This window comes from Silurus meridionalis, chromosome 15, assembly GCF_014805685.1.
Source record: "Silurus meridionalis isolate SWU-2019-XX chromosome 15, ASM1480568v1, whole genome shotgun sequence".
Classification (NCBI taxonomy): Eukaryota; Metazoa; Chordata; class Actinopteri; order Siluriformes; family Siluridae; genus Silurus; species Silurus meridionalis.
The window spans coordinates 6655139-6681543 of NC_060898.1; the positions used below are offsets into that span (position 1 = coordinate 6655139).

Genomic DNA, 26405 nt, shown 5'->3' on the forward strand with positions numbered 1-26405 from the left:
TCACCCCACAGCACCAACAATAACCACAATGTTGAAGCCGCACAACTGCATAGGATGTCTATGGATGCTGTAGTATTACATTTATCCAGCGCTTGAACTCTATTATCACTTAAAATCCAAACTGCGTTCACAGACAGTGATTTCTGGAGGTGTTAATGAGCCCATGCAGTGATTTCCATTAGAGAATCATGGCTGTTTTTAATGCAATGTCGCCCGAGGGCCCGAAGATCACAGGCATCCAATATTGATTTTTTTGCCCTTGTCCCTTGTGCACAGAGATTTCTCCAGATTCTTTAACACTTTTGACGATATCATGTTTTGTAAATAATGATATATTCAACATTTTTGAAATTGTATATTGAGGAACCTTATTCTAAAGTTGTTCCATAATTTGTAATCACAGTCTTTTACAGATTGGTGAAGCTCTGCCCAGCTTTACTTCAGAGATACTCTCTAAGATACACTTTTTATACCCAGCCATCTTACTGACATGTTGTTAATGAACCTAAAAAGGGTGCAAAATGTTTCTCCAAACTGTTTAATGTTAATAACACCTAGACTTTCCAGACTTCTGTTGCCCAGTCCCAACTGTTTTGAGACATGGCGCAGCCATCAAATTCAAAATGACCTTATTTTTTTTCCTTAAAATGGTACATTTCCTCAGTTTAAACATTTAATATGTTTTCTATTTACTATTGTGAATAAAATATTGTTTTATAAGATTTGCAGATCAGTTTCTATTTACATTTTACAGTGTGCGCAAATTTTTGGGTTGAACGAATCTTATGGTCGGGTGTCCACAAACTTTTGAACCACAAAGGAATGTATACAATTTTATTGTTGTATATATCAGGACATAATTATTGCCAGTTAACTTAACCAGTAAAGTAATTTTCCACCCATTGTTTAGATTTTTTTTCCCCCCATTATTCCACTTCATTCCAAAGGTGTTCAGTAGGGTTGAGGTCAGAGCTATACAAAAAAAAACTTTCTTTCAGCTTCTCGCCACATGTGGATGGTCGCCACAGCAGACCATCCGCATGTTTTTACACTGGATGCCCTTCCTAACACAACCCTCCCCATTTATCCAGGCTTGGGACTGGCACTAAGGCTTGTGCAACCCTGAAGGCTGGCGCCGCATCCTAACCACTAGACCACCAGGGAACCAACAGGTTAAAATCTTTCACTCTAACCCATGTACACCATATAAGATGAGCTTATACCTTTATATCTTCAGAGAGATCACTTTGTGCAAAGAGGCTTTGTCATGCTGGTCTCCTAATTCAAGTGAAGGCAAAATGTAATTTTACTGCATCCAAAGTCTGGTGTCCCAATTTGTTTGTCTATATAATGTATTTTTTTAGGTTCATGCTTGATGTTTTTTTTTTTTTTAATTTCAATAAAATATGATTGGAATGATAGGAAATATTTGCGAATATTTTCATTACACAGCATCCCAACGTATTATGGAACGGGGTTTTAAAAGATTTATTTTAAGTTTATCAATAGTTAAAGCTGTGATAAAGCCCTGTGTAATGTACCATGAAGGATAAATGGAGCATTTCCAAATACATCCAGTGGGCTTATGAATAGATTCTTTTTATTTTGTTCATTATTTTTTTTAAATATTGTCATATATCAGTAGTCTGTACATAGAGTAGTTTTCTGTCTGGCCTGTACAAGGCCTAATTTATTTTCCTTGGCATTTCATTTAATGACTGTCCAAACACTGCTAATGTCTGATCGAACAAAACCTCTTTGAACAGTTTCTGCAAGAGTGATTGAGGACGCTTGATTTTCTTCAGGCTTTGTATCGTAAATTATTTATTCGGAGATTATTGTGGCAGAAGGAATAGTCTATTATGTTCCAAATCCAATTTATTGTTTGGTTTCGACAGTGACTTCACACAAAAGGACAGCTTCTTGTTTACCATAAAAACAACACACAGAGGAAAAACAGTTTTCATACACATAACAGAAGACTTTGACATCTGAAGGACAATAAACAGTCTCAATGAAGTTCTATAAAAACATTTTTACACTGAAATTCTCAAACTGTACATTAATCCTGAGTGTGGTTTGAGGTCCAAGTGGAATGTCCATGTTCTTCCCATGTCCTTGTTGATCTGCTACAGGTTTCTTAGTTTCCTCCTACCATCCTCTGTGTTATTGGCTAGTCTGAATGGTATCCATGGTACTCTGTGATGAACTGGCTTCCCATCTATTGTGTATTACTGCCTCGTCCTTCTTTTCTTTCCTGGAATAGGGTCCGGGTCCGTCGCAACCATGCTACGGATAGAGCTGCTGCGGAAGAGAAATGCATTAGTACCACAAGAGGTGTTTATCCCTGCATTGATTCCTTACATTTGCACTGATTTGAAGTGAACAGCATGTTCTTTCTTGTTGCATATGGAATCAGGGTCAAATGTTGCTCGCTCTGTTTGAATTTCATGAACTGGTTGCTATGCTATGATGATTTCATTCAGAATGTCAGAGTGTGAGCAGAATATTTGGATATCTGTCAAGCCATAAATTGGCTCATCATATGCATGGGAAAAATTCAATAGCTTCCCAAAATAGACAGATAGATTACCAGGTATATGGATTTTCACAGGCATTTCTTTCTCACTGGAGGAAATCTAGACAAGAGTTGCCTCATTTAGATTAGTACCACAGTAACATTGTGGCTTGATCATTGTCTTTCCTGACCAAGTGGAATTATTAAAGCATAGACCCCCATATGCCATGAACACATCAAATATGGTGACATTTTATCTAATCCAAGACTGTAAATCATAGCTTGATTCAGTGGTAAGTTAAATACAATAAAGGGTACACAAAGTATCCTTCTGTATATTTGGTTTGATTGTCAGACTGAAGGATCTCAGATTTTCAGATATTTTCTCCCTGAAAATCTCCTCTAGACATTTATCCACTTGGAATTCCTGCTGTCTTCTGATCCGATCTGTATGTAGCATCGATGTGCAGGGGGTCAGTGACGTTAAGAATGACAGTGCTTGAGTTGTTACTGGGCCAAATGGCACCAAGAAGGTTCATGGGGTTGAAGTATTCAGACCTTGCCCCATTGGTCACTGGTGCCACACCATTGTCCATCTCCCAAGCCACTTTGCTCCATGGCTGGACTCTTACTCTTCTTTCTGTCCTTTCTGCTGTGGTCCTCGGTTCCGTGATGGAGATGCCGACTCTGGGCTTCCTTCTCCGGAAGCAGAGTGACCACCTCTGCGTGAGTAGGGCCAGCAAATCCTTTTTGAAGTTGGTGTTGAGGGCAGCGTAGACCACTGGGTTACACACAGAGTTGCTGAAGCCTAGGATCTGCACCAAGCTTAGCAGTAGTAACTCTGAGTCCAGGTTCAGGTTCAGATTTTCTGCATGGTTCAATATTGAAGAGAAAACAAATAATGTATCATTCAAAATATTGTTGAATATATAAAATGACATGAATCCATCTTACTTTTCAATAAGGACAAAGAGATCAGTTTAGACTTTGTTATATTATGCTACTATGTATTGTTCAATTCATTTCTCTCATTTAACATCTCTGTCTGTCATCATACATGAAAGTAGATCCACATAATAATTATACGACATATTATAACACATTATACAAGTTTTTATGTTGCAGACTGTAAAACAACAGATTAGACTTTTCAACCCATTATGACTTTTAATCCGACGGTTGTGAGTTCAAATCCCAGCCCCACCAAGCTGCCACTCCTGGGCCCTTGAGCAAGGCCCTTAACCCCATAGCTGCTTAGTTGTATGAATAAGATCAATTGTAAGTCGCTCTGGATGAGGGCGTATAACAAATGCCATCAATGTAATGTAAATGTACTACAACTCTTACCTCAGCTACATCACTTAGGTTGAAGTTTTTTAGCTAACACATTCCATTGGATGTAGTTCATATACAGGGAGTGCAGAATTATTAGGCAAATGAGTATTTTGACCACATCATCCTCGTTATGCATGTTGTCTTACTCCAAGCTGTATAGGCTGGAAAGCCTACTACCAATTAAGCATATTAGGTGATGTGCATCTCTGTAATGAGAAGGGGTGTGGTCTAATGACATCAACACCCTATATCAGGTGTGCATAATTATTAGGCAACTTCCTTTCCTTTGGCAAAATGGGTCAAAAGAAGGACTTGACAGGCTCAGAAAAGTCAAAAATAGTGAGATATATTGCAGAGGATGCAGCAGTCTTAAAATAGCCAAGCTTCTGAGCGTGATCATCGAACAATCAAGCGTTTCATTCAAAATAGTCAACAGGGTCGCAAGAAGCGTGTGGAAAAACCAAGGCGCAAAATAACTGCCCGTGAACTGAGAAAAGTCAAGCGTGCAGCTGCCAAGATGCCACTTGCCACCAGTTTGGCCATATTTCAGAGCTGCAACATCACTGGGTGCCCAAAAGCACAAGGTGTGCAATACTCAGAGACATGGCCAAGGTAAGAAAGGCAGAAAGTCGACCACCACTGAACAAGACACACAAGCTGAAACGTCAAGACTGGGCCAAGAAATATCTCAAGACTGATTTTCTAAGGTTTTATGGACTGATGAAATGAGTGAGTCTTGATGGGCCAGATGGATGGGCCCGTGGCTGGATTGGTAGAGAGCTCCAGTCCGACTCAGGCGCCAGCAAGGTGGAGGTGGAGTACTGGTTTGGGCTGGTATCATCAAAGATGAGCTTGTGGGGCCTTTTCGGGTTGAGGATGGAGTCAAGCTGAACTCCCAGTCCTACTGCCAGTTTCTGGAAGACACCTTCTTCAAGCAGTGGTACAGGAAGAAGTCTGCATCCTTCAAGAAAAACATGATTTTCATGCAGGACAATGCTCCATCACACACGTCCAAGTACTCCACAGCGTGGCTGGCAAGAAAGGGTATAAAAGAAGAAAATCTAATGATATGGCCTCCTTGTTCACCTGATCTGAACCCCATTGAGAACCTGTGGTCCATCATCAAATGTGCGATTTACAAGGAGGAAAAACAGTACACCTCTCTGAACAGTGTCTGGGAGGCTGTGGTTGCTGCTGCACGCAATGTTGATGGTGAACAGATCAAAACACTGACAGAATCCATGGATGGCAGGCTTTTGAGTGTCCTTGCAAAGAAAGGTGGCTATATTGGTCACTGATTTGTTTTGTTTGGTTTTGAATGTCAGAAATGTATATTTGTGAATGTTGAGATGTTATATTGGTTTCACTGGTAAAATAAATAATTGAAATGGGTATGAATTTGTTTTTTGTTAAGTTGCCTAATAATTATGCACAGTAATAGTCACCTGCACACACAGATATCCCCCTAAAATAGCTAAAACTAAATACTTCCAAAAATATTCAGCTTTGATATTAATGAGTTTTTTGTGTTCATTGAGAACATGGTTGTTGTTCAAATTAAATCCTCAAATAAAATTAATCCTCAAAAATACAACTTGCCTAATAATTCTGCACTCCCTGTATATATATATATACTAGTTAAACCACCAAAAGCTGTTACATGTGGCAGAAAAAAACAACAAACAATTGCATTTCCAATTCATGTTTATATATGTATCTATGTGTACCACATTATCTTTACATTCCAAATATTTATTTATAATAAATATAATTTTTTTAAGGACATTTTTAAAGAAAGACAATCAAATGCATTTGTGCTTTATTCAGGTTTGTCCTGCTGCACTCCTGTTGTGTGATTCTTGTCTGCCTGAGAAACGTACAGTTCTGTTTTTAATTTGCTTCAGTGAACACCAAGTCTTAATCGTGGGGTTTCACGTATGGAATGTTTAATTACATTACACAGTTCAACAAGATCTACAATCAGGACAAGAAAGGAATAAGCCCTAATCTAATAATTTATTTTGCCTCTTTGTGATTTTTCTAGTGGTTTTGTTGTGCTTTGTCCAACATTTAAGATTAAGTTTAGCAAACAAAATGATATAAAAGTGAAAATCTTCTTCTTCTTCTTCTTCTTCCATTAGGGGTCGCCACAGCGGATCATCTGTCTCCATACCCCCCCTGTCCTCTAAATCTACCTCCTTCAACCCAACTACCTGCATGTCTTCCCTCACCACATCCATAAACCTCCTCATTGGTCTTCCTCTTTTCCTCCTTCCTGGTGGCTCCATCCTCAGTATTCTCCTACCGATACACCCCATGTCCCTCCTCTGCACATGTCCAAACCATCTCAATCTCGCCTCCTCACCTTGTCTCCAAACGTCCTACATGCGCTGTCCCTCTGATAAACTCATTTCTAATCCTGTCCATCCTCGTCACCCCAACAAAAACCTCAACATCTTATAAAAGTGAAAATGAAACCTTATTATTTATTATAATGTATATATATATATATATATATATATATATATATATATATATATATATATATATTTTTTTTTTTTTTTTTCTTTTAAAGAATGGAAAGGTTAGACTGTGTTACTCCATTCAGCCCAGCTCTGCTGACAAACATCTAACCTTTTCGTTTGCTCTCTATCCGAATTATTTTTTATTTGCACTCAACCTTTAAGCAGTAAACAATCCTATATGATCAGATACCTTTTCTATTCTGCTTTTATTTCAGGGATCGCTTTTATTTTATTTGAGAAGAAACTGTTACAAAAGCGAGAAAAGGTCATGTCCATAAACATGATGAGAAAGTCCCAAATGTGAAGAGAGCTGAACAAAGTTATAACTTTCGAACATTAAAATAACAAAGTACCTAAAAATGTCCAGTAAATACATTACAAATAGCATTAGTTATTCTACAGTGGTTATAACAGTACACTGAATTTATGTTCCTTTATTTGACTACTTTGTTGATTTGTAAATACATTTGGGGCCATTATGTCTTTCACTGATAATCAATAAACAATCTCTCTATAGATAAGCCTTAACCTTCTGGGAGAACAAAGTAATTCCCTGCCATTGTAGGTTCAATGCTCCTCACTGACATGCTTTCATTTACCCTTCTAAACAGCTATTAATAGATTTTTGACTTTTTCAAACTACAAGAATGAACAACTTACAATTACGTACTTACTTAGTCAAAACAACGACTTAGTAATTCAAAAATTATTACTTGGTGAGTCACAGTATTGAGATAATCAGTCATAATATAAAGTTACCAGGTCAAAACAACAATATACTTAATCAAAATAATAACTTAGTAAGTCATAACAACATGCGCTATAGGGATAAAAGTTTGTGGACACATGACCATAAGATTGATATGTGCTATTGAACAATCAATTCCACATTTAGTGGAATTTGCTGTTAGAATAACCTCCAGTCTTTTGGGAAGATGTTCCACTAGATTTTGGAGTGTGATTGAGGAGATTTGTGCTCATTCAGTCATAAAGGTGTTAGTAAAGTCAGGTACTGATGTAGAGTGAGGAGACCTGTTCTTCCAATTTATGCCAAAGGTGTTCAGTAGGGTTGAGGTCAGAACTTTACAGCAGGCCAGACAAGATCTTTTACACCAACCTATGTAAACCATATCTTCATGGAAGCTGGCTTTGTGCGTAGGAGCATTATCATGCTGGAACAGGTTTGGGTCTTCTAGTTCAAGTGAATGAAAAAAAATAATTCTCTGCATCCAAAGACATCCTATATAATTGTATGCCTTCAGCTTTGTGGTAACAGTTTGGGGAGGAATCACATACGGCTGTAAAATTCCCAATACTTTTGTCCATAAATTATATTAAATCAAAATTGTGACTTTCGAATAAGTCAGAATAATGACCTTTCATGTCAGGGCTTCCATTATAAACACTTTAAGAAAACTACAGTATTCTTTTTTTTAAATAATATTTTATAATGTACTTTTATATACTTGTTTAAGTTAAAAACTATGAATTATTATGTGTATTTTTTGCCCTGACTATTAGCAACAATTACGGACTTACCTATGTACTGTATGCATCAAACTTAAAATCATCATCAAATTCTCATATTCTATTCTATAAATAACATTGTTTTGTTCATTTTTTGCAGGAAGGACAGCTGAAACAAACAAAAAAGTTTTTTTTTTTTTTAATACAAATACATTGAACTTTATTTTGATGGTCTAAAAATAACAGCACTGTACAGGATATTGGCTGATATCAGGTGGATCAGCTTTTATGTACTTAAAGTATGCATTTTTTTATTAATAAATGGCCTTAATAAGAATAAAAGCGAATAGCAGGTGTGTAGGAAAAACACAAAAAGAGTAAATGTGAGCGTATGTGTGTACTTTTAATGTAGGTTCATATAAGAATGAACATAAAATGGGGAAGTGGAAAATATGTTCACATGTGGGTAGATTTGTGGGTGGCAAAGAGAGCTGAAAAACGAGTGTAAAGAAGGGCAATGAACTAAAGGAAATTTGGTCTGGTTATTTCATAGTGGGATATTTTGAATTTGCAAGGGGAAGTGTTATTGAGAGAATACACTTTAGGACTTGGAGCTGATCTTAAAGACTGCTGGATGGAAATTTCTAGACATGTGGTAGCTCAGTTGTGTTGTGGGACTTTGGATCAGAAGGTTCTAAGTTCAAGTCCCAATATCACCAACCTGCCACTGTTGGGCCTCTATACAAGGCTCTTAACCCTTCACTGCTCAGTAGTATAAAATGAGATTATTGTAAAAATGCCAAATGCCTGAAAATGACTGGTATATTTCTATAAGTCCACTGCACAATTTTTACTCACTAGTCAAATGAATTTCCATAAAAAAACAATGTGCAGCATCATCTCTTATGTTTTATCAGAAACATTATCATATGAAAAAAATGACCATAGGGGCATTCTTCTTTTTCTTCAACTAAAGCTGACTCTAAGGTGTTGGATCACAATCCCTATTGAGGTGATGGAAAAATGTGAGCATTAAGTTTATCAGCCAGTTGTTGTCAGGTGTATAGTGGAAAGCATTTGAAGCATATTTGGACAAAGCCATACCCCATTGTGAGATCCCTCGACGCCTTAGAGATCCAGAGGAGTGCCAGTCACAAGATATAAGCTCTGTGTGTGTGTGTGTGTGTGTGTGTGTGTGTGTGTGTGTGTGTGTGTGTGTGTGTGTGTGTGTGTGTGTTACCGTAGTCCAGCAGCAATGATACGAGATGAAATGGAGCCCAGCAAACACCAAACAGAAGCACCACTGTGGCCATCATTTTCACTGCCTTCCTCTTCCTCCTGGAAACAACAACTTTGATAATCTCATAGCCAATCCAACTACTGCTATGTTATTTGGACAATGGAAGGAGAACCAGTCAAACCAAAGCAAACCCATGTTAAGATCGTTCAGTGGCCCAAGCCCACAATCGATCTATGAGGTAGCAACACTCCCTGGTAACAATAAGCATGAAGCACAAATAGACCCTTATTCACCGTTTTGGACTCCTTGATTCCAACAAACAAACTGTCTGGAAATTCTCTTAATGATGAGTCATTTCGTTGTTTTTAAAAAGGGTCAACAGATGTGCAGCAGCCTAGCAGTCTGGCAGAATTTGAATAGATATAATAGGAACAGAAATGGGGCAAACACTGCAGAAAAATGTTATTGTTTTCTCAATTTAAAGATGGAACTCAAGAAAGGTTGGACATTGTGAGGAAAGGTCAGCCAAAACAGTTAAAAACTTCTTTCTTTTAGATTTTGCACAAAAGAAACAGACACTTTGCCTTAATTTCAAATCCCCAGGAGAACTGTAATGCATGAAAAAATGCACAAAATGCATAATTTTATATTTAGAGATATGTAATAGCAGTCATTCTTATGGCATGCGAGACCTGTCTATGATGCAGCGATCTGTTATACTGCATTTCTGTATTATATTAATAGATTCTATAGCCATAGCATCATAATCATTGTATTAAAAGGTGGGCTGATTCAGGTAGGACACTACTGAAGGTAGTAGATGTTAAATGTATTTGTTCTAAGGTGAAATGTATTCATTCTAAGGATGTTTCTAATAGAATCAGGAGCAAATATAAAAATAAAAATAGGTAAACCATTCTACAGCTACGGGGATTCTCAAAATCAACTCTTATGTATCATAGACACTTAGAAGCTAATGAAAGCCATTATTATTAGTTTCTGGAAAGTTCAGACTCCATTGATCCAAAATCAGGTACAGTAAATTATAGTTAAAATACATGTGCCTCTAATAATTTGTTTTACAAATTATTCTGATGTCCACTAGTTGGGTAGGTGCCATAATTCTGAAAAACTGGAATTTTATATCTTAAGCCGAGTTGGTGTCGAACATTACACACGAACAAACTTCTATTGGTTCACATTTATGATTTGAATCCAGACCCCTTCTATAAAAAATGTCACTGTTGTTTCTGTGTGACATATTCTTTATAACACTGACTTTTGGTTCTTGCATTTCCAGCATTAGTGTTTTAAACGATTATATACTGACCTGGTGATCTTGTTGATCTCCGAGCCTGGCAGCGTTTGAAACACAGCCTCGTGAATGCGGTGTTTGCCCCACAATTCCCCCATGATCTTCCCATACAGGATTGCCATTGTCACCATTGGGACCAAAAACACCATCACTGATAGGCATACGGTGTAAGTTCTCCTCCATTGCAGACTTGGCCAGACCTCCAGACAACTGGTGTGCTGAACCTCAAACAGGAAGTCGTATTTCACCTGTAGGGTTAAGAAGTCGGTAGATGTTTCAGGTTAGCTCTCTTTTACTTTGCTAACATTTGAAATTTAAATATTTTATAGAAATTGCATCAGTTTTGGCCTGGTCTATAAAGACTGATGCAAACATACTGAAGTGCTGTAAAATTGGTGCAATGTAGTATTATGTCACGTCTCTGTCTGCACCAGTATAAACCCTGAATGTTCCCTAGCCAGTCACCAAACTACAAGGCATGAGCGGTGTCAGATGGTGAGTGTAGAAAATGTTTTCTATTTTGCATATTTTAAAATTGACTCCATCAGCAAGACCACAGGCTTATGTTTTTATATTTATATTATATTTTAAAAAATTATACAATGGGCCATTTTATATTATAATTAAGAGCCATTTTATATCATAATTAAAAGTTTTAACTACTTGCTTTAAAAAGAAAAACACTTGCTCTTAGCTTAAATACAGCATTAGGTGTTTGCAATTTATTAACAAGTAGCAATTAATCATGATTTATTCAGGTTTTTTTTCTCTTGAAAATGTACTTGGTTGAACCACTTCACAGTGAATAAAGCCAAAAGGTTCTATTCAGTTGATTGCACCTGATGGAGAGAAAAATAACTGTAGAACAAAGATTCAGACAATGTGACTGCATACTGTATATAATGTGAAAATCTTGAAAGCAAAGTACTCCTATTTCTTCCTAAAAGGAAATGCACAATGCATCTCCCCTTTTATCGATCCTGTAGATCCACATATTGCTCAAATAAATTACATGACAAAATTCTAAGAGCTAATGCTCAATCAACTAGAACAATGGTCATCAACAAATCAAAGGTAACATTTAATTATGTTTTAACTGGAAATCAAGCAGAAAACGGATGGATAATGCCAAAAATCAGACACATACCTCTACCTTCTGGACAAACCACATCGGAGCTGCAATTGCCAGTGCGACCAACCACACAGCCACTGGAAGGCAAATGCAAAATTTTAAATCGAAGGAATTAACATTATTTAGGTTTCATTTAATAGCTACAAAATTTTAACTTAGAAGTATTAAGTATTACAATATATGGACAAATATTTTGTATAGTGTAGTTATATCTGGACCAATGCAAACTCCAACACACTGAAAAAATGTTTGCATGAAAACTACCATATTGGAACACAGGTATGTTTTATCACTCACCGACCATCATGATGGAGCTGTGAAGGATGTAGCTGTTGCGGACATGAAGAGGGTACAAGATCCCCTGGAAACGCTCCACAGCGATACAAGTCATGGTCAGAATGCTGGTTGCTATAGCAGTCACTTGAAGAAAGGGGACCAGCTTACATAGAAAGTCACCTGCAGAGTCAAGGGTTTGCATATGAGGGTGTCTGATTATGTCTGAATGCTTATAAATAGTGTGTTTTTATGTGCTTTGATGAACAAATATTGATCTGGAATCTTTGGTAACCTTTGGTTATTTTTATCATTTGTGTAAGTACAGTTACTGAATATTGAGTCCTGGGCTACTGAATAATTTATGGTAATGCATCAAAAACAATGTGCTTTTAATTTAAACAAATATGCATGCAAATAAACTACATTAAACCTGTCCAGCTAGAAATCACTGTATATTAAAACATACAATCTTCATTAGGAAATGTATTAACAATTTAATCACTGAAGAAGAGGCCAACTTTATAACCATTTAAATAACACAAATGAGCCAAATGCAAACTGAAGTTGGAGCAACTCAGGATTTAATCCTCATTCACCGAAAATGTTGCTGTGAATATTGAGATTATATAAATACTGATGGCACAAGGCCAAATGTGTTGAAAGTGTACCTGCCAGCCAGTTGTTAAAGAAGTGCTGCAGCAGGGAAGCAGGCACACACACAATCCCAATAAGAAGGTCACTAAGTGCCAGTGAGCAGATGAAGAAAGTGCTTGGGGACTGAAGCGCTTTCTTGCGGCACATGAGGACCAGCACAGCCCCGTTTCCAACCACAGCAAGCAGGAAAATAAGCACATAGAGCAGCCCGAATACAGGTACCAGGGCAGCTGGAAGCCTGGGCACAGACACCAGAGGTGGGATAGAGAAGTGTTGGATGAACTGCCAACGAGAGAGGTTTGATGCCTTCAGCATCATGTCCAACAAATCTGAGGTAAGGTTCATTTTTATGATCTCAAAGTCTCAGGGTTTTGGTCCAAGTCCAAATGTAAACATGATGAATGAAGATCTGACAGCTCCGGACTTGTATTGTTGATGATGTGAAACTGAATAATGCCTGCAAACTTAAAACACAAAACAGAACAGAAATTAATGGAAGATTAGCTTTTTTGTCCTCTGGTTATATATTTGTTCTAGAGATAAAAAAACTGTAGGAAACCTAAAGTATGAAGGATTTTTACATATTAAACATCTACTTTCCATAGGTACAATAAATAGCTAGAACCAAGCATATGCCACACTCATTTCTCTTATACAGCTCCTTATTCCAATCCGAATATAATTTTGCAGATGTGCATGAGCTTTTAATCCCATTACATCTGCTGCCTATGATAAAAATAAATGGTTTCCAGGGTGTTCTTCATTACAATATAAGCGTCTATGAATATAGAACAGGTAAACAAATGCAAACAGGAAAAATGTGGGAGAAGCAATAAGTTTGTTTGAGACAATATGGGACATATTTCCAACACTTACAGGAGCACAGTTTTTATGTGCTGCTAAATGTATAATAAAAAAAAGTATAATCAGCCTAATTATATTTGTTTTATTATATTGCTTATATCAAACAATGCAACAGAGAGGAATTACTGAATAAAAATGGTATCCACAAATTCTGGGTGTTATACAGGATTTCTCTGCATAAAGTCATGCAGAGAAAGACAATAACATCTTATTCCTGTATCTGTATTAAAACATGATACATTGTTTTCCCAAAAAATATAGATCATACTGATGACAAGTTTTGGATACCACCCCCTGATCTGTCCTGTTGTGTCTTCTGTCCATCAGTGTGTGTATTTATTTATTTATTTATTTATAAGCCAAAAAACAAGAAAGCTAAAGGAGCACAAGAGTAAAAGATTCACTTTTCTAAGCTATTCTCACAATAAACTTCACTTTGACCATGCAATTTTTGCAACCCTTTTAACTAAATATTGAAATGCTTAAAAAATGTTTTACACAATAGAATAACCTTTAGATAAAATTCCCAAAAACCTGGATGAAATCTATAATAATCAACATTGGTGAATATTTTAGCCATCTAAATTAATTAAAATTGATAGAGATTATCATCATTATCATCATCAACAACAACAACAACAATAATAATAATAATAATAATAATAATAATAATAATAATAATAATAATAATGCATCATTTTTATTATAGCTAAACAGTCTTCCCATTATGGATACTATTTCATATCTACCGAAGAAATAGAGTGCATGGGATGTGTTGTGATGTTCTTATTAATATTTTTTTATTGGCTGATAAATATTCATAATTGGTGTATTTAACTTCTGGACAGGTCTACGCATGCGTCAGGAAGTTGAGCAGTTTTTAGTGTTAGATATAAAGCTGATATTTTACAGGTAATGCTGCGGGTCATGCAAAGCCATGTGACTTACCTTCATGTAGTATGTCTCGAGCTCGTCTGCAGAGAAAAACAGAGAGCCAAGTTTCTTATTTTCTTAAATTTTAGACGATCGAGTAATATCGAGTAATAAAAATCGTTTTAGACGTCCTCCTTAAGGATTCTCGCCAGTCTGTGTCTAGAGTCAGGTTGCCTGTGGTTCTTCCTACAGATTAACGCTGCACTGCTGCTGTCTGACCAGCGGGGGCAGCATTACCTTCTGTTTACCTGCTCACTAAGACTGAGGCAGAAGAAACGCTCAATGGTGACTGTGCCATGGAAATTACCCCAAAATATATACATTTTGTGTTACTTCTGCTAACTTGTTATTTAGCAACTATTTCCTGCATCTATTACGTAAAAGATCATTCAAAGAGCACTTCTGTACATGGCTTTAAATATTATAATACACACAAGAAACCGCAGTTGCATAATGGTGGTGCCGTGTCCCGATTCCTGCTTCTTAGGTTTGAAGTCATTTTTTGTGTGTGAAGTCACACAGTACCTTTCAATAATCATGTTGTAATCCAAAAAATGTTGAGTTTTAATTTCAACTGTCAATCAAATTACAAGGATAGATAGATAGATCGATAGATATTGAGGCTGTTCGAGCTGCCATCGTGAGGAGTGATCAAGTCAAGTCAAGTCAAGAGGCTTTTATTGTCATTTCTACTATACACAGTGGTACACAGTACACAGTAAAAACGAGACAACGTTCCTCCGGAACCCTGGTGCTACACTAAACAACAACATAACGCTACGGCCACAATTATGCATCCATGTTGTAATAAAATCATGACTATATATACTACATATGAAATTAAATATAGATATTGACATTAAACAATGACTCTTTAAACAAAAGACGGTCACCACATAAGGAAGACAAATTTTTGCTTTGTAATTAATTATTTAAAAAATATTGAAAATAATGTATCTGTGCATTGCTAACAAATTACAATTAACAGTGCTATGACAACAATATGACAAACAGGTTAAACATAGTTCTATGCATTGCCAAAAATGTGACCAGCAGTGTGTTGCTTAGGAATCATTGGAGGGACCATCACAGGAGCATTTAAATATGGTTTAAACGATCTATTAAGAAGGTCTTATGCTGCCTTCATACATGCAGCAATATTACTGTTGCAAGATGCCAGTCAACAAACTATGCCAGTTTTAATATGCATCGAATGTACCATGTAGTTATTATATAGTCACTAGAAGTTGCAGCTCTTACTGAAAGTGAATGTTCACTGGACATTTTGTTGCTGTATGTCGCTGTGCTAACTAACACTGTGCTGCAAAAATTCCCCCTAAATTAATTCATATAATCTGTAACCGATCCTGCTAATTAACTCACACTAATGGTCTGTACAGTGGGTATAAATATTATAATATTCACAAGACTAGAGAGCTCACACAGTAATGACAATTAATCATGTTATTTAAAGAAATAAAATTCAAACCCTCACTGAAAGTGTTGTTCTCTGTCCATTCTGTTGCTGTGAGTCACTACATGTGTGATCATAACGTGGAATGGTCCATAACTTGGAATTAGAAATTCTAGCTATCTTCAGTAGATCAGAGCCAAACTGCTTAGCTAACCAATAAGATGGCCCTCAAATGACTCCTTTATTCATCTTCATAACCTTTTTATCTCTGTAAAGATGCTTTGTAAAAATTGTTTAAAGAGCTATACAAATAAAACTAAATTGTATTGAATTGTACTTCAAATAAATGTAATGAAAATGTTTAATTATTATTATAGTAAAAAATCTCTGCATATATATATTGGATGTAGCTGTAATTAATATTCATTAAAGGTCGAATTAATATATCCTCATTCATTATCTCCTGGTACACTGTCACCCACGTATTTTTAAACAAGCAGCAGTTCAGTTCAGTTCAGCCTGACTCATGCATGCACCAAACATCCATCTTTGTATTTTCACTAGAACCGATTCTCTATTGTTTGTGCAGCACAGATACTTACAAGGTATACTTGATGTGCTTCAATTACAGTTGCACTGTGTATGATTAATTGCGTTAGGTAATCATGAATACAAAATACAGATGAATCGTCAGCTAAAGAGCAGGACGGCTCTTTAGAAAGGCCGGTCGTCTCCCAAGGTCTCAAAGAGTTGAGTCATTTACGAATGACATAAATGAGTATGTTGTTGTGCAGCTTTGCATTTTATTGTGTGCTTTTATTCTGCCATTTTCTATTTATGTACTTGCTTAACTCAAAGACATTTCCTGGTATTTGAATTTGTGGTAGTTGTCCTTACTGTCATAACAGATGTCCTTAGATTTTATTTCAGTTCGCCATTTAACTAAAGTAGTTTTTGTCTATGTGATCAGTCACTTTCATCTTGTTTTTCTTTTTTTTGTATTTTGTTTTATATTCATGCAAAAGTGTATTCAGTACAAAATCTAAATATTGGATTTAAAAAATACAGATTAAGTTCCAAAGTTGGACATTTAAATTCTACCTCCACTCTGTATGTGTGCAGAGTTTTGGGGACTTCCTCTGAGTTCATTGATTTCCTCCACTAGTCAAAGACATTAATTGTAGGCTGGTTAGCCTACATTTCCAAATTCTCTGTAGTGTGACTGCCTTGTCTGAAAATCAGCACTTAATGTATAGTAATATGTGTACAGTCAAACATAATGAGTTTTGACCCTGAAGTGAATGGCATGTTTCCCTTTTTGAATTTCTGTGTGTGGTTCCATCCAGTTCTCTGTAATCCACACTCCCAACATAATGTTGGTAGATGGATTGTAGCTCGATAATGCTCGATATTCAGAAATGGCAAAATTGCAACCTTGTTAAACTTTAACAAATTTTGAAAATTGTTTTGTATTAATATATTATTATGATGTAAGGTCCAGTTACCATAGTGACACTAAAACAGGTAGTGGTAATGGCTACTTTTTACCTAAGTACATGTCAGGGCCCAAACCAGACGAGCTAAACACCTTTTACGCTTGTTTCGAGGCTGCAGCTAACCACGCTAGCGGCGCTAGCGACACAACCGACATGCATGCCGAGAGAGCCGGAGAGGTAAACACGTTCACCATCTCGGAGCATGACGTGAGGGCGGCATTCAAGAAAGTGAATACCAGAAAGGCAGCAGGACCAGATGGAATCACAGGTCGAGTTCTGAAAGCCTGCGCTGACCAGCTAGCACCGGTGTTCACTGAGATATTCAACCTCTCACTGGAACAGTCTGTTGTTCCCTCATGTTTCAAACAGTCCAACATTGTTCCTGTCCCGAAGAAACCCCAGCCCACCTGCCTTAACGACTATCGCCCTGTAGCTTTGACCTCAGTAGAGTTGAAGTGCTTCGAGAGACTGGTCAGAGACTTCATCACTGCCTCACTACCAGACACACTGGACCCACTACAGTTCCCCTACCATCAGAACCGTTCTACTGAGGACGCCATTGCTCATCTACTCAACACCACGATGAGCCGCCTGGACCAAAAGAAATGGGAATTACACAAAGATGCTGTTTGTGGACTACAGTTCAGCATTTAACACCATAATTCCCTCCACACTCACCTCTAAGTTGGAGGTCCTGGGACTCAGCCTGCCGCTGTGTCAATGGATCTCTAACTTTCTGACAGACAGACCACAAGCCGTACGGGTGGGCAAACACACTTCATCCACCCTCACCCTCAGCACTGGAGCTCCCCAGGGTTGTGTTCTGAGCCCCCTGCTGTACTCACTGTACACATATGACTGTGTGGCCACTTCCACCTCCACCACCATCATCAAGTTTGCTGACGACACCGTTGTGGTGGGCCTGATCTCCAACAATGACGAGACGGCCTACCTACAGGAGGTTAAAAACCTGGAGAGATGGTGCCAGGAGAACAACCTTCTCCTGAACGTCAGCAAGACTAAGGAGTTGATCGTGTACTTTAGCACGAAGCAGGAGCGGTTGTACCAACCGCTAAACATCAGCAGGACCCCAGTGGAGAGAGTGGACAGTTTCCGGTACCTAGGTGTTCACATCACACAGGACCTGTCTTGGTCCAGTCACATCAACACCCTGGTGAAGCAGGCCCGGCAGCGTCTGTACCATCTGAGATGCTTAAGGGACTTTAAACTACCCTTTTAGGTGCTAAAGACTTTCTACACCTGCACCATTGAGAGCGTTTTGACGGGTAGCATCACTTCCTGGTTCGGGAACAGCACCATGCAGGACAGGCGAGCCCTCCAGAGGGTGATGCGTTCAGCTGAACGTACCATCCACACCGAGCTCCCTAACCTGCAGGACATCTACAGCACGCGGTGCCGGACCAGAGCCAGGAAGATTGTGAAGGACCTCAGCCATCCCAACAATGGACTCTTTTCTCTGTTGCGGTCAGGGAAACGCCTCCTCTCCCTGAAAGCGAACACAGAGAGAATGAGGAGGAGCTTCTTCCCGCAGGCCATTTGGAGTTTAAACCAGGAAACACCCAGGATCCAAAAACTGGCCCACTCTCTCCATCATCACACTTCTTCTTTGTACATATCTCACCTTTTGCACCACGACAACAACTCTGGACTCGCACAGCACAGTGCACTTTATATTTTATACCACACCATACCGCACACGGACACTTTACACCACACAATTCCGCACACAGACACTTTATGGACACTTTACACCACACCATACCGCACATGGACACTTTATGGACAATCTAAACCACCTTAAATTGTCTATTGTTTACTGTGTTTACTGTTTCACTGTTTACTGCCATAAGCATTTTTTGTATATACATCTTTTTCTCTCACATATATATCTATCTTTATATCTTATATATTCCTATATTTTATTTTATATAGTTTTTATACTTTATTTATCGGTCTTCTTTTTCTTTGTACTATTATTTTTCTCCCCATCCTATTCCCTCATGCCGGACCATCGTAATAAGCATTTCACTGCATGTTGTACCCTGTATGTATGTGTATGTGACAAATAAAATTTGATTTGATTTAAAACTTCTTTACTTTACCTTCAGAGAAAAAGTGTAGACAGTACTTCAACTTTTACAAGAGTTTTTCAAAACATGAGTATCTGTACGTCTACTTAAGTGAAGGATGTGTGTACTTTTGCCATCTCTGCTCATGCTGCAATCATTGTACTGCAGCCCCAGCCACTTGTCTGATTCTAATTTTAGCTTAGAAACAAAAGTACAATACATACAAAAAAAATATAGAATGCTAAAAAAATATATGAAATATATTTTTTTAGCATTTAGCATTTTTTAGCATTCTATATATTTTTTGTATGTATTGTACTATCATATGTTTGCTTATAGGAAACAGGGTTAGGGTTGGGGTCAGGGTTAGGTTTGGCTGTGGTAAAGGAAACTGATATAGATTTATTAAAACTTATTACAAGTTACAAGTTTGCCTAAATCAAATAAAAAATGACAAAAACGTTTTTTATTTAAAAGGTTGTTTATTAAAATTAGTTGACAGGATCTTTATTATTTATCATTGTCATACACTTTATCATTGTCACTGAATTCATAAAATTGGAATAAAAAAAATATATGGCATGAAAGGTCACAAGGTCACAATATGTTTGTCAATATAGTGTAGGTGTTTGTTGGTGTATTGATTTTTTTTTTTTTAGTTCTTTACAGAGATTGATCTAGTTTGAGGCACTTTTGGCAATTTTCATTAAAGTAAACTGTTTTACTTATTTCTTGTTTGTATTTACATTTCAAAATTATACTTTATATTCCTAAGCTTTTAGAAGAGATTTTATCTTTGAAAAAACATTTATCAAAGCATAACATTTATTAAAGGGGAAATAGTGGTAGCTCTACTGCTACCCTTTAACTCTATTGTGATTTGCAAATTGGTGTCACGTAAGATTCGAGAGGCAAATGCAAATAAAAGAACGTTTTAGTGCAAACATGCAAAATAGACAAACATGAATGTAATCCACTAAATAAATGACTAAGCCCATGACTGAGGAAAGCGAAAACCTGGATGTGAGATAAGAACATGCCATGCCATGATACAGCACCCCTAGAGCACTAAGGGTTAGGGGGCCCAAGAGAGGCAGCTTTTTTAATACCAGAGCTTGAACCTCGACCTTTAGATCAGCAACCCATAGCTTTAAACACTCAGCTACCACCTCCTGACAATCATATGTGTTTAACTGTTAGTTATGTAAAATTAGAACTTAAAGGATGACAAACATTTCTATGGATTTTTTTTATTCAAACCGATAGTGTTGGAAAAGAAATGTAAAAGTATTGTCTTATAGGAATCATATAATCTCCTAAATAAGCTTTAAAATTCCTCTGGCTCTCTATGAATGGGTTTTCTTGTGTTAATGACTCTTATAGGTAGATTTCCCATTCATATGCCCAATTATTGCTATATGGTACTGTGTGTATACAACGTTCTAGAACTTTCTTCAAAACCCATATCAATCTGATCCAAGGCAAAAACAGCAGAGGATGAAAAGAGAAACAGTAAAAGAAACTGATGAGAACTAATTATTTTCTATATGCTGTATATTATAGAGCGAAAGAGCATATAAAAAGCATGTTAAAGATAGAGAATTACACAAGGTGGAGGTGAATGAACAAATCAGCAGTGAGTTAAGCCTGCGAGAAAGAGGCAAAATATAATAGAATGGACTAAAATAAAAGTGAAATGCAATAAGAATTATCATAAAAATTGGATATAAATAGTAAAATATGGTTGAGAGAGGGGGCAGTACAAAGAAAAAGAGGCAATAAAATGCAAGATGAAGTGCATTGCACTGCTAGCCCTGAGTGCACATCTAAAAAGCACAAGGGAATAGAATGGTTTTTAACCTTGAATTCGAAATTGCTAACTTTGGAATGGATATTAGGTTCCAGTTATAGGCGAGATAAAATGTAACTTCTTCCTGTTCGGTTGTGACTCTAGGCAAACATACAAACCTGCTCTGATTATAGATGAGTTTATCCCTTGGTCCTGGTGCTATCCTCACAAATCACAGTCATCTGGACTTCTCGGGGTCCATTAAGAGCCCAAAGCAGAAAATTAGGTGGATGGGTCTTCATTTCATTCACAGCATGGGATAATCTTCTATCACAAAAGCTCCACTCCATGTAAACTTTGAAGAGGTTGCATGCTTTATGTATGCCTCTCGTCTTCTTTTCAGAAGGAGAAAATCCTACTTATGTAATTATGTTAAAATGTGCTTCAAACAAAAATAAAAGCATGATGTCCACAATGTTCATGTCACTGCAGTTTGATATACAAATAAAAATCTCACTGCATTAGAGCTGTATTTGGTCACATTCCAAATTACGGGAGTAGAAAGAGCTTTTGAATATTTTTCTTTGCCTGGACCACATTTCAAATATTCAAAGGCAGAAATATCTGCTTGCGTCAAATATATAACAATGAGTTTTGCCTATAAAACGGGCCAGCACTTACATTCCTCAAAACATTTCTCTCATCCCACATTGCACCACACTTTCTTCACCATTGCTTGACTGATCCCACTGTTTCTCGCGTACAGATTAGGCCTGCCTAAAGGCCCAGCAAATGGGGACTACATATTTTATATAGAAATGTTATGCTGGTATGTATTCATAAAATAAATGTATGTATAAAATGTACATACTGTATTTGTCATGATTCTTTAAAATGCAGCATGCATCGTGTGAGTGTGCTCATTTCGTTTCTCACTTTCAGCCTAGTTTTGGCCTTCATTCAATTGAAATGTTTCCACTGTAAATAAGGTCTTTGTGTCTTGTCTTCCTTTTTGTCTGCTAGTTTCCTCGCACTTTCTAAAATCAGGCTAATAGGTAGATTGGCAACTCTAAATTACCTACAACTACTGAGACTAAAGTGATTTTATAGTGAGAATAAAGATTTCCCTCAGAAAAAGAAGGAAGTGATACGTTTCCTAAGATTGTAGATAATGTTATGGCCCATTATAGAAGGCACTCTGACTTCTTCAGGACCCTTCTGACACTCATACAGGTGGGAAAATACATCAAAGAATTATAAGTACAGACATACTAGATATTTAAAACAAATATTTTTCATTGCATTTATTACTACAGTCATTAAAACCCTTATAACAAACGATATTGTTTGTCAGTTTTCATGGATCACTGCAGCAGGATTTTATATTGTCTTTCATTGAACACATACAAATCTTATGCACATTGGAGGAGCCGAGAACTGATCAATCTGTACACATTAATAGAATCAGAATGATAGATTTCTTATTTCCAGTGGTGGGACAATTCAACAGAGATGCACACTGAAATTTCAGTTTGCATTGTAAGCCATCTAAGTGGGAGCAATGAAACGAAGAAGTCTTCTTCATTCTGGAAATTTTGGAACTACTCAACTCAAACAATTATTTCTTGTACTTGCTTCACCTCATAGTGTTAGATGCATTTTTTTGCACAGCTGATAAAGCATTGTTGTCCAAAATGCTTTGAAATAGACACTGAATTTTTACTACATCTGTAACCAACAAACCCTAATCATCCTTTCAGACAAAAAGACACAAAAAGCACTAATAACAAAAAAGGAATAGCACACAAAGAAAAGATGATTATGCCTAAAATAAAGCTAAAGGATTTTATAACAACTAAAACACAATTGATCTTATACTTTATGTGAAAAAAATGCCAAACATTTGATCCACTTATCCCCACACTGCCAAGCTGCCACTGTTGTGCCCTTCAGTGATGTCCTTAGTAAATGTAATGTGGCTTTTTGGCATTCAGGGTATTTTTCCTAGATGTTTTCTGACAGATGAAGTCTGTTAGATTTTAGTTATGATTATAATAATAGTAATAAATTTGTATACTGTGTCATATGCTGTTTTGTTTGCTACTATCCTGCTGGGATGTATTCACTGGTCACTGTATTCAGAGTGCTAGTCCTGCTGTTTTGCTCATCATTCTGTGCCAGTCTGTTGGATTCTAACAGGGGTTCCAAGTTTTTTTTTTTTTTTTGCTTCATTATAGTGTTATTTATGCATCAGGTGTTTGTCTGTATTTTTTATCTTCCTAATACAGAAGGTGGCTATTTCCTTCTGAGCATTCTGCAATTATTATATGCAAATATTGTGTCAACTCAATAAATGCATTAGGCTTCATATTTATTCACATCACTTTTTGTACATTTTGTCCTTCTATGCCAGAGACGTAGATAAATATTTCTGGGTTTTGACATGAATGGATGGATGTTGTATTTGTTGTTTACTTTTACTTCTAGAAAAAAAAACAGACGGGTGCTGGTGTTAAGCGTGAAGTCAAGGCAATGTTTTCCTCTTTTTCTTTATTTGTCCTTTACACAGACCAGGGCTGCCTTTTCAAAAACTACCAAAGCAGGTCCATTTAATGGAGAGACATTTAGCAACCACCTTTATATTGTAAAAGTTATGGGCTACATTTTCCAAACATTGCAATGCTCATGATCCCAAACCTACCTTCACTTGGACTGGCACTGCCATACATTTCCTCACTTTCAATCACCAGACTTCTGATCAATGAACGGGAGCAATGTTTCTGACAAATTCTTACTATCTAATCAAGATGGAAAAAAACATGGTTTCATTGGGATCTTTTAGGCTCTAAACTAATAATTTTTAAACTAAATGATCAGGTGCGAAAATTGACCATCAACTCAAAGTGTATAATTTCACATTTTAATGTGCAAAGGCATCCAACTCGCCCATTTAACTAAGCGACCTGTTCTTCAAGAGGTTTTTGGGTGCTGTTCAATTCCATGAACTCTTTAGTTCTGATTATTTAGGAAGTACATGACATCCATGCTATATTCGAGTCTGACTGACAGATAAATGCTTTGGTGTGTGGTCCAGGATTCACCTTAGAACAGCCTTTTTTTGTCATGTATATATTATGTATTCTTCACAAACCTCCTCTTCTTAGAAAGTTGTGATCAGATTTAATGGTCTTGCTCAAGGGCTTAACAGTGGCAGCTTGGCACACCAAACCACCTTCACAGTAACCCAGAGCCATTACTGATGAGCCACCATTATGTATGCAAGCCTTATTAAACTGAAGCTCATTCTCATGCAATGATAGTTAGCGAGATGACAGTGCGAGAGGACAAATGTGGAAGATTAAGTAATGCAGCTTGAATGTTCATAATTCCTTTCACTAGGAGACCCAAGCCTTTTCCAGCATGACGATACCTCTGAGCACAAATTAAGTTTCTGTAAGATATAGTTACATCGGTTGGAATGTAAGTTGTTTGCTATAGAGCTCAACCCTACTGAACATTTTTTATATGAATTGGAATGATGACTGCACCCCATGCCTTCTTAGCCTACATAAGTACCAAATTGTACTAATGCTCTTGTGGCTAAATAAGCACAAATCCACAGAAGCAAACTCCAAAATCTAGTGGAACATCTCAGAATTTATTATTATAACAGCAAATGAAGACTAACCAGATATCTACTACGTCTACAGTGATAATCTGGAGAAAATATAAATCTGGAAATGAAAAGATTTACAGTTTAGAAACTTCTTCAACACTAAAGAAAATGTGCAACATTTTTACTATGTAATATATTAAATATTCTGTGAGTCTTCCTTTGAAGCATGTGTTCAGACAACACACTGAAGGATTTGACCTAAACATTTAAACATGGGTCATCAGGTTTTCTACGAACTCGTAGCATGTGTAAGCTCAAGTGCACACTGTGATTAAAAGAGGTTTGTGCGTTGAAAATGTAAACACTGCAGCTGCAATTATCAGTAAATTCTTCCAAGCATCGTTCCAATTTTAGCACAAAAAGAAAGAGCACTTTATATTAGAAAGAAATAGCCAACTTAACAAATAATTTGAATTAAATGGCAGAAAATGTACATCAGACAGACTATCAAAAGTAGCCAAAGAGAAAAACCCCTAACAAAGAACAGTTGATGACAATAATCAAAGCATATACTGCCAAAAGACGGTTGGAGAATAGAAGCCAATTTTGGGCTTGAATAGGTGTGTGACCTCTCTTTTAACTGTCCATGATGGAGCCTCAATTTTCTAGGAGAGAAGAATGTTGTGAACTACTTTGCTGTCCATCTGTGATGATTGTGTAACACCACAAAGGCTAACAGCACAAAGTGTCCTAAAAGCATGAATTGAGAGGGTGACAAGGCACAAAGGTGCTTATCCAACTCGTATTTGTAGAATCCCATGTTTTAATATACTCTGTAAACTGCTATTTACAGTTGACAGCAGCAACCTAAAAATATTTAACTGGATTTTGGTGTCAGTTAAATTGTTCATTTCTTAGCATGTTTCATTAGCGTGCAAATGTGGTAGGAATTTTTTTTTGTTTTGTTTTTTGGAGGCATCATTTGGGTTGGGCTATAGTACAAACCAAAGGTGAAATTTAAAACCAAGTAATTAACTTGATCTTTCTTTGTAGATACTTCAAATCAAATGCATAAAACAGAAAAAAATGCATCTTTTCTAGTCCTAAAAATCTGGCACAAGATTTACAAAGCTGTGAAAAATTCTCCTTTCTTTTTGCATATTTTCATACCTAAATTATTCAGATTATCAAGCATATTCTAATATTACACAAAGATAAACTGAGTGAATACAAAATATAGTTTTTAACTACTTATTTCATTTATTAGAGAAAAAAAGCTGTCCAAACATACCTGGCCCTATATGAAAAAAGAATCCCTACCCTTGCTGAATGAACTGTGATCAACCACATTTTTTGGAAAGCTGAGTTAAATTTTACATGCCACACCCAGGCCTGATTACTTCCAGACGTGTTGAATCAAGAAATTACTTAAATAGACACTGTCTGAAAAAGTGAAGCACACTAAAAGATCTCAAAAAGCAACACATCATGCCACAATCTAAAGAAATTCAATAAAAGATGACAAAGAGGTTGACTTTCTGGACAGTCTGGAAAAGGTTACAAAGTCATTTCTAAGGCTTTGGGACTCCACAGAATCAAAGTGAGAGCCATTATCTATAAATATATATAGTCTTATTGTCTGTTTTCTGAGCTGTTGAAGTGAGAAGTTTTGTGAACACTCTTCTCACACTTCAATGAGCTACAAAAATGCATCTAGGGTTAAGTGATTATTGTACTGGGC

General features: G+C 36.8%; 1 protein-coding gene across 5 annotated transcripts; it reads right to left on the reverse strand.

The window, feature by feature from the left end:
* Window positions 1-1860: 1860 nt before the first annotated feature.
* LOC124397610 (pyroglutamylated RF-amide peptide receptor) lies at window positions 1861-25999 on the reverse strand. 5 transcript variants are annotated; one of them, XM_046867176.1, is made up of 8 exons: window positions 14275-14456; window positions 12477-12926; window positions 11830-11988; window positions 11548-11609; window positions 10416-10648; window positions 9086-9183; window positions 3151-3386; window positions 1861-2304 (listed from the first exon to the last, which is right to left on the reverse strand). In XM_046867176.1, the coding sequence occupies exons 2-8, from the start codon at window positions 12805-12807 to the stop codon at window positions 2290-2292; spliced, it is 1134 nt and encodes a 377-aa protein (XP_046723132.1). In that variant the 5' UTR covers window positions 12808-12926; window positions 14275-14456; the 3' UTR covers window positions 1861-2289. The 5 variants fall into 5 exon arrangements, with proteins under 5 accessions (XP_046723132.1, XP_046723131.1, XP_046723130.1 ...); XM_046867175.1 differs by having other exon boundaries at window positions 1861-2301; window positions 3077-3386; XM_046867174.1 differs by having other exon boundaries at window positions 3077-3386.
* Window positions 26000-26405: the final 406 nt, after the last annotated feature.